The sequence below is a fragment of the Fistularia commersonii genome, chromosome 25, assembly GCF_037954325.1.
Source record: "Fistularia commersonii isolate RoL2024-O1a breed Wild chromosome 25, RoL_Fcom_v1.0, whole genome shotgun sequence".
Taxonomy (NCBI): Eukaryota; Metazoa; Chordata; class Actinopteri; order Syngnathiformes; family Fistulariidae; genus Fistularia; species Fistularia commersonii.
This window is the reverse complement of record NC_141308.1, coordinates 9,340,981-9,355,155: the sequence shown is the minus strand read 5'-3', so window position 1 is coordinate 9,355,155 and position 14,175 is coordinate 9,340,981. Positions and strand designations below refer to the sequence as shown.

Sequence of the window (14,175 nt, the reverse complement as noted above, 5' to 3'; positions counted from 1 at the left end):
CACAACACATCTGCAACTGCGTTCACAATCATAGTTTAGAATTTGACAAAAATAAAGGGATTTCTGGTATCTTGAAATTTATGACTTAAAGGTAAGTGAAAATATTTGGCACCAGTTTTTTAGTACTGTCATTACATAAAAGATTCAAACCATGAGTTAATATTTGAGTATTTAGTCCAATTATATTAGGACACTTGAAATCAAAGCTAAAATGCTGTATCAAGAGGAAATGCACTTGCTTTAGGCAAACAATCATTACACCAATATTGGTCAATATGACTGAGAATCTACACATTTGATAACCATTTTAAACTTTAATTCTCAAACAATTTGGGCATCCTCTTAAAAGCTATTACCCTTTTAAATACATTCCCATATGAATTGCCAACATGTCAGTGATCTGCTGAAAGTTGAGTCCACGTGGACTCAAATACCACAGGAGCCAGATTCATATTGAAACATATCAGCTTGTCAGGAACCAATTTTTATTAATATCATTAATAATGTGTCATCAGCATCATCAATGAAATGAGTTAGTCTGTTTAAAGCAGAATCAAGTGTGCACTCATTGCCCTTCTTTTCTTGATGAACACTTCAGTTCCACAAAGCGAGGAAGAGAGAGGAAGGGGAGGGGGGTGGGGTCAAAGAAGGCAGGGACTGCAGTGAAGGAGGAAACGCAGGGAAAATGACGTCTGGCAGAGCAGGAATCTCCCCCTTCACTGGGATATGATTGGTTTTTCCCTTGTGCAAGAACAACAACAAAAAAAAAAACAAAAACAAAAAAAAAAAAAAATCAAAATGAAAGAAATTCAAAATGGTGCTCTAAAAACAAAGATGAGAGGAAGAAGGGGATTGCTTGCTGGGATGTGGTGTTGGCTGTTGTGTTGTTTATTTATATTTTGTTCCATAAAGCCACGTTAGGATTTGATGCAGTCGTCATCGTCAGAGGTCTGGCTGCTGCTACTGGTTTCGGACTCAGAGCCCTCCTCGACGTGCGCCTCCGCCACACTCCTCCAGGGGGTGAAGTGGAGGGTGACACCCCGTGCCCTCGGGAGGACCCCATTCCTCTGCATGCCATTCCTCTTCAGCTGCTCAGATTACAAGGGCATCCCCATTAAGTGATGCAAATTCTTTATTCATTAACATTATTGAAAAAGACATCGGCGCATAAGAGCTGTTGCAGAATATTTGGTTCACCTGCTCAGTTTTAGTCTGGAACTCTCTCAGCTCATCCTCTGTCAGAGGCAGGAAGTTGTCATCATTTTCTGGATATTCCTGCCAGCCCATGGCCTTCAGCAATCTACATCCACAGAAAATGTACTCCTTAGTTTGCTGTGTGGATGTCGGGGTTAGACAATCAATCAATTCAATCATGCAAAATAGTAATTTTACAGTCCATTTCCAGGCACCGATCTTTGGAGGTTATATGTATGTGATGACAATATTAATTATAATCTTTGTAATAATTTGTTATCTTATAATTTATAATTATGAACTTGGCACATTTGGTTGCAAATAACATTGTTCTTTAACAAAACATCTGAATATTATCGAAAAGTAGAGTGGTAACTGTCAAAGAATAAGGAGTGAAATTACCTAAAATGTCACAATAAATAATTCATAATTACAAAAGAAAATGACAGGAAAAAAGGAAACTGGGATCAAAACAACATGCTGTTCTGCATGAGAAGTTAACTCAGTAATACTGGGTGTGATTTATTCAAAATGCTTTTGGAAGATTTATGAATTGTCAGTATGCTGAGGACACAGTCTTTTCCATCGGATATGTGACATGCGCATTATGATCTTTCCATCTCATTAGGCCCCGTGGGTGTCCTTGATAAACCTCAGTGTAATACCTGTGCTCTGCTTCCAGCGAGCTGGACAGGTGTTCTGTGTCGGAATCACTGAGGGAGTAAGACAGACCATTCTCATGGCAAACCTCTTCGCTGTAGGCTTTGGGCTCTGGGGTGCTGCTTTCGCCCTGAAATGTATCATATAAAAAGCAAATAAAACTGCAGTTTCTTGGAAGACAATCTCATTCACCCAGCAAATCAGTGCCAACGAAATCTAAAAAAAGAGATCTCATTTTCTCAAAGGCTCATAGCTTTTATCCTGGAATGAATTTGATTGTAATAACAACAATAATAATTAATATGATGATTTGAAACTTATGTTATGGACTTTGTGTCTAATTACAGCATCGTCTCTACAAATGCTGTCCAGTGGTGAGCTGCATACCTCTCCTGATGTTCCCGGGCTGCTGCTGGTTGTCAACTCTCCGGTGCCCTCATCCTTGAGAGCTCGCAAGAACTCGCTCTTACGGTCAGGACCACGGCGCATCAGCTTCAGCCTGGAAGGGGCGATGTCTATTGGAGGAGTCGTGCTTGAAGGGTGCTGAAAAGAACATTGGGCCGGGATGAGGAGACTTCTTGCATTTTGGATTGTTTACAGTAGTAAACACAGAACACTGGTCCAATAATGCCCCTGAATTTATGTAACATTTAAGTGCTGCAGAAGAAATGAGATGTATGCACTGCTCTGGCTAGGCCTATTTGCAGCTGAATGATTCACGGTCCAGTTTGTCCCCGACTGTTTGATACAGAGTCAATTCTAACTGTCACACAATCTCTCTGTACAAGAGGCCATGGTCTGCTAACAAATGGTTTTATCATGTTTTGATCAGGTTTTGTCCTCTTTTCCTGTAATTTTCCAGTTGTCTTCAAGGCGCTTAACAGTTGAGTCATGACTGTTAAAGCTTTGCTGCCAGATCAAGATTACAAAAATGTCACCCATCAATGTCAATATGTGAAGAAAACCACATTAATCTATAATCTTAGCTTCAACTGCCACTTTTACAGATGTATTCAAAAGCTATTCCCGATTATGAACAATTATATACAATATAACTTGGCTAGTGATTTAACCATTCATGTGAGCACTCAAGGGAAATAGGAGAACATGACATCCCCGACTTTAAATTTTTTTCACTGGAATGGAAAATTCATCAAGTGTTTTCCAGAATGTGCAGGATCTCTTCCTAAGCCAAATACCAGGTGAACGTCTTGAGTGAAAGCCAAATAGTATGTTTTCTATGTCAGAATATGGCAGAGTACACAAATAGTAGCAGGAAAAGTGCAATCTGTTAAAAAATACTGTAGTAGGAAAGTGCACCAGGTACGATTACTGGGAGCATACCTGTATTTACTCTCTTAAGCCTAGCCCAAACACTGGATGAACAAGATAAATCAGAGTCCTCAACCAAGAAGAGAATGCTTCTAGTTCATAGTATTAGTTCAACAACAGAGCAAACAATTTAACAGTGTGAAGAGGGCCTAAAGGTTGGCTTAATTACTGAACACAATGTAGTTTCCTCATGGAAGTATGAGACTTGCAGTGACAAGCCTTTTATTTATTTTAAAAAGGCAAAACAAAAAATCTGTGCATCCAGTAATAGGTAAACTAAAAAAAGGATAAATAGATGACAATAATACGCCAAACACAGAGCCATTTTTGCTGCTTCACAAGGAAACTTCATGGGCACATGTGAGCAACCATCTCAGTCACCAACAAACCAAACACAGTAATTACTATGTTGAGATAAAACCTACAATTTGCTTGCACAGGCCTAGGACAGTTACACATGTGAGGCATGGAGTTACAATATGAAAACAAAGTTCAACGCAGTGGTGGTTTTGTGCAATTTTACACGTAGGAAGGAAATCAATTTAAAAAACGCTTTTCGGGGTGACAGAAAAAAGACTGACTTAAAAAGTTGTGAAACATTTTTTTTTCTTGTTCTTACCTCTTTTGGGGTGCTGTGCTGTGGTGCACTGGCTGGGGTGCTGGGTTTGGCTGCAGAGACAGGGCTGGTAAAGACTGAATCACGGCCAGGCATGTGAAGACCCGACTTTGTGATCTCTCTACCACCGGATTTCCACTGGGTGTTCTTAAAAAAGAAAAAAAACAGGTAATATGCTGTCAGAACACTTCAGATACCCTGACATACAGAGAAGTAGTAGCAGCAGAGCTATGAGGAGTAGAAATAATATGACACGTCACAAAAGTCCTACTTTGGTGGGGGCCACAGCAGGCTTTGGGACCAGGTTCTTGTAGACGCTGGAGCCTGCAATGGGAGCTTTGCTTCCGTTGGTGGGCAAGGCACCAGCACTGGCAAACCCTGCAGAGAAGGCAGTACTGGGATCTTCCTTGGAAACCTTCTTGATGACGAGCATTTTGGACACCATCTGTTTGCCACTGGGGGGATTTTCTGGGATAGAATAAAGAATCAAAAGTCTAAAACCTTCAACGGTAACAATGATCTTCTGGTTAGCAGTTAAGTCAAAAAATCAGGCTTACCCCACACTCCTGCATGGGGAGCCACAGCTCTCATCTGAGTCCCAGGCTTTCCAGTTGTTTCAGGGTTTAGGGAAGGCTGAAATGGCAAAATGTTTAGTACTTTATTAAGATACAGTAATGCAACTGTTTTCTGCATACAGGTTCATTGATGAATTTAAAGGTTTTAATTTAATGTATATTACATTAACATAAAACAGTCAAAAGTTTTGACTGTTGAGCAATTTAAGAGAGAGTCTGAAAATGAGAAAAATTACATTCTTGTATTGAGTGTTGCACTGAAAATCCAAGTTCCTATGTTTTGGCAACTTTCCTACTATTGTACAATTCTAAAAAAAAGGGCTAATTTCTCTAGATATAATACATTTGTGGATAAATGAAAATGTAATTTAAAATATGACTGACATTTGAAATAGTAACAGTAATCAGGCCTTGGCCCAGGAACAAAAATGGGTGACATATACTCATGAAAGTTAAGACTGTAGATTTTTTTTGTAATGCTTCAAATTAAGCATTACAAAAATGAGAAATACCCAAGAGATAAGAAGTAACATCAAGACCAGCTCTACATTCACAAATGTATTTAGAGTTAACGTCCTTATAAAAGTATTTTCCATACCCTAGTAGATGCTTTCCGATTATCAAAAAAACATATATTCAAAGCAGCTTTGGCACTAGAGGACCATGTCACTGTCAGCGGAAAGCTTGAGCAGAGGCTGAACTACTCACAAAATCTTCTTCCACAAACTTCAGCTTGTCGTCTTTGCTGTCCTTGCGTTCCTCGTTGGGGAATTTGTCCTGGTACGAGACGCCCTTGCGGGGATGGAAATTGCCATTGCGCTGCCGGTGCCCCCCCTGCCTGTCCCTGTCACCTCCTCCCCGTTTGGGGTGCCGTCCCTGGTGATGGTGGCTGTCCTGGGAACTGCGTACAGATCCATGCCAGCTGGGTGTTTCCTTCCAGCACGAGCCCCCTGCCAATCCACCATGCCCTCCTTTGGCCACCCCTGAGTCCACTGAGTCATGCCTCAGAAGCAGCGAGGGCTGCTGCCATCCATCACCTCCAGAGAGAACAAACAAACAAACATTAGTATGCATTGGCATGTGAAAAATGTGTTCATATTGTGAACTCTCTGCTCATATGCCAATTAAATTGAAACAAAATCAATAATTGGATTATCAGATTATCGCAATGAGTTACTATGTACTTATCAGTAGGGAAACATGAAGTTGGTATGGCAAAGAGATGAACAAGATTCTTATCTTAAAGCTGGGATTCCTTGTGTGATCACAAGACAAAGGATTCTAAACTTGGGAAATGTAGATGATTTAGAATATAGTTATTGAGAACATTTACAACCTAAAATCCCAAGAGCTTTTCCCTAAAGAAGTTGTGTATCAAGTAAAAGAAGAAAAAGTCACTACATAGCATGGATTGTAAAAATCCATAGCTGGATGGATTTATCAGTGCGTGTTGATCGCTGTTTTAGAAACGGCTAACATTTTATACATACAAATAAGTAAATCTGTGGTCTCTAACATGATGAAAAAAATATTTTTATCAAAAAACTGTGCTTTCCATTTTAATAGAATTTTGTATCAAAGTAAGGGATAAAATTTGCTACCAGAACTACTAGTGACAGAGGAACTGGCTGGCATCTCTGAAAAGTGCCAAAGTATTTATCTACAGAAATATCTCAGTATTCAATTTCACCTCAAACATTTTCAAACATTTTTAGATTGCAATACCAAAAATAAGAATGCCAGAAAATTTAGTTTTAGCTTTCATTTTCTTATTAGTTTTTTCTCGTGGTATTTTTTGGAGGGGTTCATTTTTGTATTTCTGGGGCATTCTTATTAAATTTCTTGCTACAGCAAAGAAATAAATTGTGTTTAACAAACATATAACATCTAATATTTTATTAGTAATGATCACAGAAAAGCAATTTCTTACAAACATTTTGGTAATTTTTAAATTGCTTGGTATAGTGCTATTACATATTAAATCTATTTATAATCATAACTCAACTTGTTAGCCTAGATATAAGCCTTCCCTTCCAGGGCAATTTGCACCAACTGAGAAACATCAATGCTTAGCTTGAAAATTCTGACTAAACCAAGGTGAGCCATTGCTCACTGCTACACACAACACTAAAACTACCACATCCATCACCATCTCCAAATACACTACACTTCCTTCTGTCTCTCCTCAGGTAGGGCAATCATCTCCAAATCTAGTGACTTGTCATTGAACATTTGATTGCAAGGATGTTAAAAACCCATTTCATTATCATCCTTGACTTTTATTATGATATGGCCAGAGTGACGTACGCCACAATTCCAAGAGAGTTGATATCTGATGGAAAAGCAAATGATCAGGAGCAGATCATGCCACCATATGCACCACTTAAATCGTTCACCCGTACATTCTCCCTCTTGCATGAACCACAGCTAACAACTCAGCCGTTCATTGTAAATATGCTGGTGACATCATAGAATTTTCAACAGCCACCTGGGTACAAGCACAATTAACTCAATTAAAAAATCTCACAACAGGGTGTCCACTAGTATAAGCAAGCAAACCTGGCAACCTGCTGGGACTAATTTCCCTTTTAACTAGGGCAGGGCCATGGGGAATTCCAAAGAAGACCAAAGAAGTCCCTTGGATGACAGGTGAAATGTCTTCATGACCTAAATGATGTGTGACCTTCAAACACTACCCCCGAATACACTAGTCCTAAAAAGGCATGCAGGATGCTTCCCTTTAAACAGATAAGCCATTGAATGACAATAATAATATTGTGGTCATGGATCTATAATGTTACCAGTTGGAGCACGCAGGGAGCCATTGTTAAAGAAGCCATCAGAGGAGTTGTGGCGGCGGCGGCTCACAGCGGTTCTGCCCTCCCTGTGATGGTGGGGCTCGCCTTGTTTTTCAAGGTTGGCAGCAGGGGACTGAAGGACAGAAAAAATGGTCAGACAAAACTGAAAAAAATTACATGAGGGCTTTCTCATACAATGTTACTAACTGTGAACCTTTTTTTTTTAATTACTGGCAGCCTTACAGCCTACTTAAGGCTGGCAGCCTACTTAATAAGTAGACAGCAGCATTAGGTCACATGAATGCTAGTGTTGCTCTTGAACTGCCACGTTCCAAGCCAACACAATTTGGTTGCTAAAAAGCCCCTCTCCCTAATCAGTATTGTCAGTGGTTTCACTTTTAGTTAAGATATTTACACCTCAAAGCCGCTACAACCCAAATATTTTCTGTCCCATTACTGAACAGCTCCACTGCCACAGTCCGAGTAAGGAACTTTCTCAAGACCTCAATGGTGGCAATGAGCTACCATGTCTCATTCTGGATAACTGAACTGAGTGATAACAAACCTATTACTCTGTTTCTTTGTCTTAAAATGCACATTTCATTATTAAAAATGAAAAAAAATGTCAGTATTACAGTGCAAGTTTGACAGAACGGAAATGTTAAGTAAAAAAGGTCCAGTAATTCATGCAGTCACTCGTAAAAGTGCTGAGTTTTAAAATAGTTAACTGCAAAACTCAATCCCATTTGAATTTCTATGTCATGAGGTCCAAAGATCAAGTTGGATTGAGTTCTTTGTCCTTTCCCCATGAAATATCACAATACAAAAAATAAATAAATGAAATCATAGAGCATCAAGGGCAGCTCTGGAAAGCATTTGTGTATATACATATCAGTGAAGACAAGTAGTACTGAATTGAAGGCTTATGCCTGAATGTATTTTAGCTTCTTAGAGTCTCTCACCAGATAGCCCAAGATAGAAACTACCTTTGTCATCGATTTCACTCATCTCAGAGCAAGAGATACTTAAGCTAGACAATGAAGTAGAAAGAGATGGACTGTCTCATGTCTAGTTACTGAAATTACATTATAACTTCAAAAAAGGAACTATTCTCCAATGCAATCTTCAGTTTTCAATGAACTTCTTAGCTGTGCAAAGTGTTTAAGCTTAATTTTAAACATCAAAATAAAGTTATGTAAGAGATTTTCTTCCATGATATGTCATTTTTCCCCCCAATAATGATAAACTTATAAACAACTAAACCATATTCTGGATGATTACTTTTAATAGAAATTTTAAATATACTTAAAAATTTGAAAGTACCAATGGAAGTTTAAACTACCGTACAATACTGCATGCAAAGATAGAGCACCAAAATTAATCATACTGATGAGTTCAGTCTTTTCTGAGCGGTGCAAATGAACAAACCTGGTAACGCTTACAGGCTAGTATTTCCTTACGGACTTTGTTGATATTTTAGCAACAATTTAGAATCTGGCTCATTTCTATAATCCAAAGGTAAATAATATGAGAAAATTCACGTAGAACACTATGCAAAAATGGCTTAGAACATGAATAAAGCATTTTGATTTAGGCTTCAGATTATAGTTCTATTGCCACATGTGGTTTTGCAATAGCTCGGTTGAGCACAAGAGATCAAAATCTTTTAAATGGTTCAAGAGAATCATGGTTTACATCCTCTGCATGTTCTTTTCCTGGCCAGAGAAGGCTGAAATGTTTCTGGACATACATGAAGATTCTTAAACTGATGCCAAGATGAAAAGGCATGACTTTTCAAGAGTGAAGGAACCTGTAGAACAGGAATAACCGGACAAATTTGTCTGTTATGTCAAAATAATTACTCTTAGGTAAGTTCTGTTTTACAATGAATAATATTTGATGGTAAAGAACATTCATTGTCTGTTAAAATGTTGTTTATTTTAAATTTCTAGCTCACTGTTCTGTAATTATTACTGACAAAAATGTGATTTTAGGAATAGCCTAATAATCAGTTAAAACTGGTTAATGGAAACCAAAATCAAAATCTTTCAAAATAATGACCACATACCAAAAAATATAATAGAAGCAAAACAAGTCATTCAAGTAAAAACATGATGACCTAATAAATAAGTGCTTCTCTGACTCAGCAGTTAAGCAGAATCAGAAATAAAACTGTCAAATAATATCTATTGTATTAAAATTTCATAGATCTATCTTTAGACTGAAGAACACGACAATTACTTCGGTAGCAACATTCCTGGTGATTTTTTTATAAATCCAGAAAATCCAAACCTTATTGCAATGAAATTAATGAATTCTCTAGAAAATATTTTCCCATAATCCTGCTGTATTTTGACACTAAAATTTACCATTTAAAAAAATGAGGCCCAACACAATGGATGAAAGCCTTTGTCAATTCTTTTACACTGAGAGTAGAGAATATCACTGTGACCCTCTGCTGAACCATGTGCTGACAACACTGCCCGTCCCCCGTGTCATCTTGTCCCTGACAACAAACTCAGGTCTACAGAAACACATCTACTAAGTGTTTGTGCAGCTCAAAGCCTGTTCACTCGCTAAAATTCTCTGTCTTCACCTAAGATCGACCATAACACCCATCATATAAATGGGGTTATCTAATAGCACCGTGATGTAGGTGTTCTCGGCCATCATCAATGACAGGATAAGGTTAAAAACTAGGAAATGGGAATTCCAAGAAGACCAAAAAAACGGAGAGACATCAGATTTGTGTACTGCGCACACATGAACACGAGCACACACGTGCACGTATACACACACCTTGGCAGGCTGGGGTGTGGAGAAGTTAAGCCAGGCAGGGACAAAGTCATGCTGCGCCATTTAGGTCCAGTGTTTCCGGTCAGTGGATGGAGGCATCAAACCTCATGGCCAGGATCTAACAAAAGGAATGTAGAGCAGGAATTATTTAAATCCTTAATATTCTGATTCATTATTTTTGGACAGCAAACTGAATCTGATGTTTCTTTCATGTCCTGTATCTTCAATATTCCATGTCATCTTCAAAGTGTTACTCAGAAATTCATTGCATAAAGGCCTCCCACAAGACATGCCAAAAAGAGTCCTATTCTTAGTCGAAAACAACAAAGCCTGACTTGCTGCAGCTGTGCCTGTGAAGCTGATAACTGGTTGACAGGCTGTATGGAAAATACAAAGCAGCAAAGTATTAAAAAAATATTTTGCACTGTGCACATAATGCAGTTACATGGTGCATCAGATGCATGGTGTGATGCAGCTCAACATTTGAAAAAAAAAACCCTCAGACCTAGCTTTAATGTCAATCTGTGTCTCTGATGGAAATGTCTGCCTGCAAAAAACACTGGAAATCATTGGTGACAACAACAATAATAAATATATTTTTAAAGCACTTTTCATTAATGTCCTATAAAAATAAGACAATGTGTGTGTTTTGAACATCCGTGCATGATGGCCAAACCATGTCAGTGAGGTTAAATGAAATAGTTACCCCAGAGTCTATGGCTCTGAAGTCCTCTGCCACCCCTCTCGTTCCAGCTGGGCTTGGTTCCTCAGGCCTGGTGGCACTGATCAAAGACTGTGTGCACCGACAGACAGGGAGTGGCACAGTGACAACCACCTCTTTATCTCTGCCAGGACAGCACAGCCCCTTTTGCAGGAGGCAGATCCCTTCGTCCAGGTTGAAACACTGGGAGATCGATCAATAGGCTGGAGGAATGATATGTTAACGATGATCCAGGAAACTGGCCAAGCAAAGTGTGGGTGTGGAAGCAGAAGTCCAGGAGTCTTTGTGAGGCAAACTCTCCTTCTAAACTAGATTCCAATGTAGTTCCAGCGCTGGTCAAGTCACAAGTGCCACTGATGATAGTCCAGGTAGCTTTTAGCAAGGCTGATTGAATTCTTTTACAGATTCTCTCAAATCATTCAATTTACTGTCAGGAGTAAGACTGAGACTCTGATCAGGCTTTAGACTGATTGGCAAATGAATTTAACAGATGATTTGTCCAACTCGTTGTCGTTCCTGGTTGTCCTGTCAATACAAGGAAGGAGCCCGAGACAGCGCACTGCCGTGGAACATGGACAGCAGCTTGCGTAGCAGTTCTGCTTTGACACCGGATGGAAGAGAAAGAAAACAGGTGCTGTCCTGCCACACTGTGGGCCAGTATGTTTTGATGTGAACTCACCTTTTACCGAATCATTTTAAGAGCTACTGAAGCATATGCAGAAAAGAAAAAAAAGTTCTGAGACAGTCTTGTGTTAGCGATGAAGGTCACTAAAAATCACTGTTCACCTCATCAAACTGGTGAAAAGACTGTCTTAATTCGAAGAAAATAATGCTCAAATATTCAAAGTCACATGACAATGAAGAATAGTAAAAACCTAGATTACATCTCCATCGTTTTCTGTTTTGCTAGTGAAATAGAGAGGCTGTTGATTGATGCATTATAATGCCAGTTTTACCCTTGTGTGTTTTACTTTCACATTTGTAAGATGCCCACTCAACTATGTATTTTTTTCTGAATGAGGAGGAAAATGGGGAAAGCTCTGATTTCATAGATATACCAGCTCAAAAAACAGGGAAAGTCTCACATACATTAAGTGAACTTTGTGCTACGATGAACAACTGTCCTGTCTAATCATCTGATACGAATATCCTTTTCGTCAGATCAAAAAATGTAGGGAGGGTGGGGGGGATCAGGGCAGAAAATCAGCCGGTGTCCACAATTTCACAAGTTGGTCTTCCTTGTGAGAACAAATTTCTCTCACACACAGTCGGTCAGATCACTTTTCTATTTTCTTGCAGGTACTTTAAGGATTCTGCACAGGAAATGGATCTGCAAAAATTCAAACAAAAAACATTAGTTGATACACACCATAAACTCTGAAAAACATTGACCATTATCACATATACCAGCACTCAATTTGCAATTAGGCACAAAGAATAAGGAATTATCTTACATATATGGCAGCAAAAACACTCAGGAGTTTCCAAACTGTTTTAGCTGAATGCAAAAAATTAAATGAACGTATGAATGCTAAAATTGAACAAGGCCTGGCTTTGGGGATGAAGTTGGTGAGTAAATGAACAATTAAAATCAGACTAAACTAGCATCTAACAGTTTTCATTATACGAAATCGACTCAGAAAATGACTCAGTGATCCCAGAACCATCTCGAGGCAAAAGCTTGATCTTATGTAAAATTGTGTCTGGTTTGGTGAATGAAATATTAATCCCAATACAAAAATAACCACGGCACTTTCTTTTCGCAGTGCTTCTTCCAGGCAGCTTTGAATCTGAACATGCACAAAAGCACACAGGATAAGCGGGCTCAAAGTGAGGGTACTATCGCAATCTGCCGTCCTGCTGTCCTTAAGCTTTGCTCATGGGTGTGTTATCAAAATGTTGACCAACTAAACTAAATGAACTCTTTTGCTAAAAGCCGGAGTAGCCCCGGACGCCTTAACGTATTCCCACTGAACTATTACGTAACAGCTCAACATCAATGAGTTTGCCACAGACACAGGCAACAAAGCGCAGCGCGGACATTTCCTTCGTTGCTACAAAAACAATACAACCATTAAATGATTCATGGGTAGAGCGCCGGATAGAAAGTAGTCGGCTATCATTATTACACACTGTGAACCCCCCCCAACTCCATGTGTCCACAGTCTCTGCGGGAGAGCAATTCAACAAATAGTACACACGTTTCTACAAACTATCACGATGGGAATTTTACGGATTAAGAGTTTATCGCTACATTCTTAAGACACAAAACATCTACGGCGTATACTTACTAGCCGACGATAACCCATGAAAACACGTTATTTTATCCGTCTTAACTCCGTTGCTAGCTGACTCTGCTTACTTACCTAAGGTTAACGTTAGCGTAGCAAATGTTAGCTAATAGCTGGCGTTACTGAGCCTGTTAACTGGAACCCGAGCTCTGCTAAGTCTGGTGAAATTAACAAGTACATTTAGTGACCCTTACTCTAAAATTGATGATTGGTTGGAAACATTTAACGTACTCACGTTGGCTAAAACAGTCTATTTAAGCAGCTGTCACGAGCGTACAATAGAGGTAAACAGACCTGGCTTCGTTGGAACAACACAGTTTCAAAATGGCTACCTTAGCAGCGGCAGCACACATTCATCAGCTTGCTAAATGCTAGCGAGCTAACTTGCAGTGTTTCGTGAACATTCCGTGTACCTTTTCCAGAGCAGGATTGCCTTCGATTGACTTGAAGGTTACCAAAGCCTGCAAGTGTCGTCGACACGACACTCTCTTGCGTCTAGAAAGCTCGGATAGCGTAACTATTAATGTTTGTTTGGGTTTTCAGAGCGCTTACCACTGGCGCTGGCACCGAGGGATTCGAACAGACTCGATAGTGCTGCGTTCAAGATTGCGCATTATTATGCAACTTCGTGAGGTTCCACTGTGTTTTTAAAGTTTATGCGGCTGAAATATCGCGTATGTAAAATACAAATATTTCCATATCATTGAGCGAATTTATACTTTTAACTCTGAGCATAATGCCAAGGAATAGGTTTCAAATTGTTTCATACAGTAGAGTTGATGGGGTTTGCAATGGGAATTTGTCTTCTTGAACATATTTTGAACGGCTCTCTCCGCTATCGACAGTCAAACCAGTCGATATCAGATCTCGTACGATTCAGTTTGTACACACTGGTGAGTTGCATGTTTGCTTTGTCCAACGCTTTCGGTTGATATTTACTTCGGGACATCTGTCGAACCCGGAAAGTTGGCAGTTGAAAAGATTGAAGCGACTGCGAACAAGAAACCGTTCGATGAATCAGAGAAGAGGGGTCTCTCTAGTAAACATGGGAGGACCTGGCAGGACAGTCAAAGCTGCGGCGGGTATCTTTGCAATGAGTGAACCAAAGTTCAACACAAAAATGAAGTAATGATGTAGATGAGGAAATTGTGAATTATCATTCAGAAATTAAAAGGAAAGAAAAATAGTTTAG

At 39.3% G+C, this 14,175-nt stretch overlaps 1 protein-coding gene across 2 annotated transcripts; it reads right to left on the bottom strand.

Annotated features, from left to right (window-relative positions):
* Nucleotides 1-447: 447 nt before the first annotated feature.
* gpbp1l1 (GC-rich promoter binding protein 1-like 1) lies at nt 448-13,570 on the bottom strand. 2 transcript variants are annotated; one of them, XM_086172361.1, is made up of 12 exons: nt 13,397-13,570; nt 10,678-12,022; nt 9,975-10,089; nt 7,179-7,308; nt 5,086-5,414; nt 4,360-4,435; nt 4,074-4,270; nt 3,806-3,949; nt 2,242-2,397; nt 1,860-1,984; nt 1,198-1,300; nt 448-1,088 (listed from the first exon to the last, which is right to left on the bottom strand). In XM_086172361.1, the coding sequence occupies exons 3-12, from the start codon at nt 10,032-10,034 to the stop codon at nt 918-920; spliced, it is 1,491 nt and encodes a 496-aa protein (XP_086028487.1). In that variant the 5' UTR covers nt 10,035-10,089; nt 10,678-12,022; nt 13,397-13,570; the 3' UTR covers nt 448-917. The 2 variants fall into 2 exon arrangements, with proteins under 2 accessions (XP_086028487.1, XP_086028488.1); XM_086172362.1 differs by lacking the exon at nt 13,397-13,570 and adding an exon at nt 13,219-13,308.
* Between the last annotated feature and the right edge of the window lie 605 nt (nt 13,571-14,175).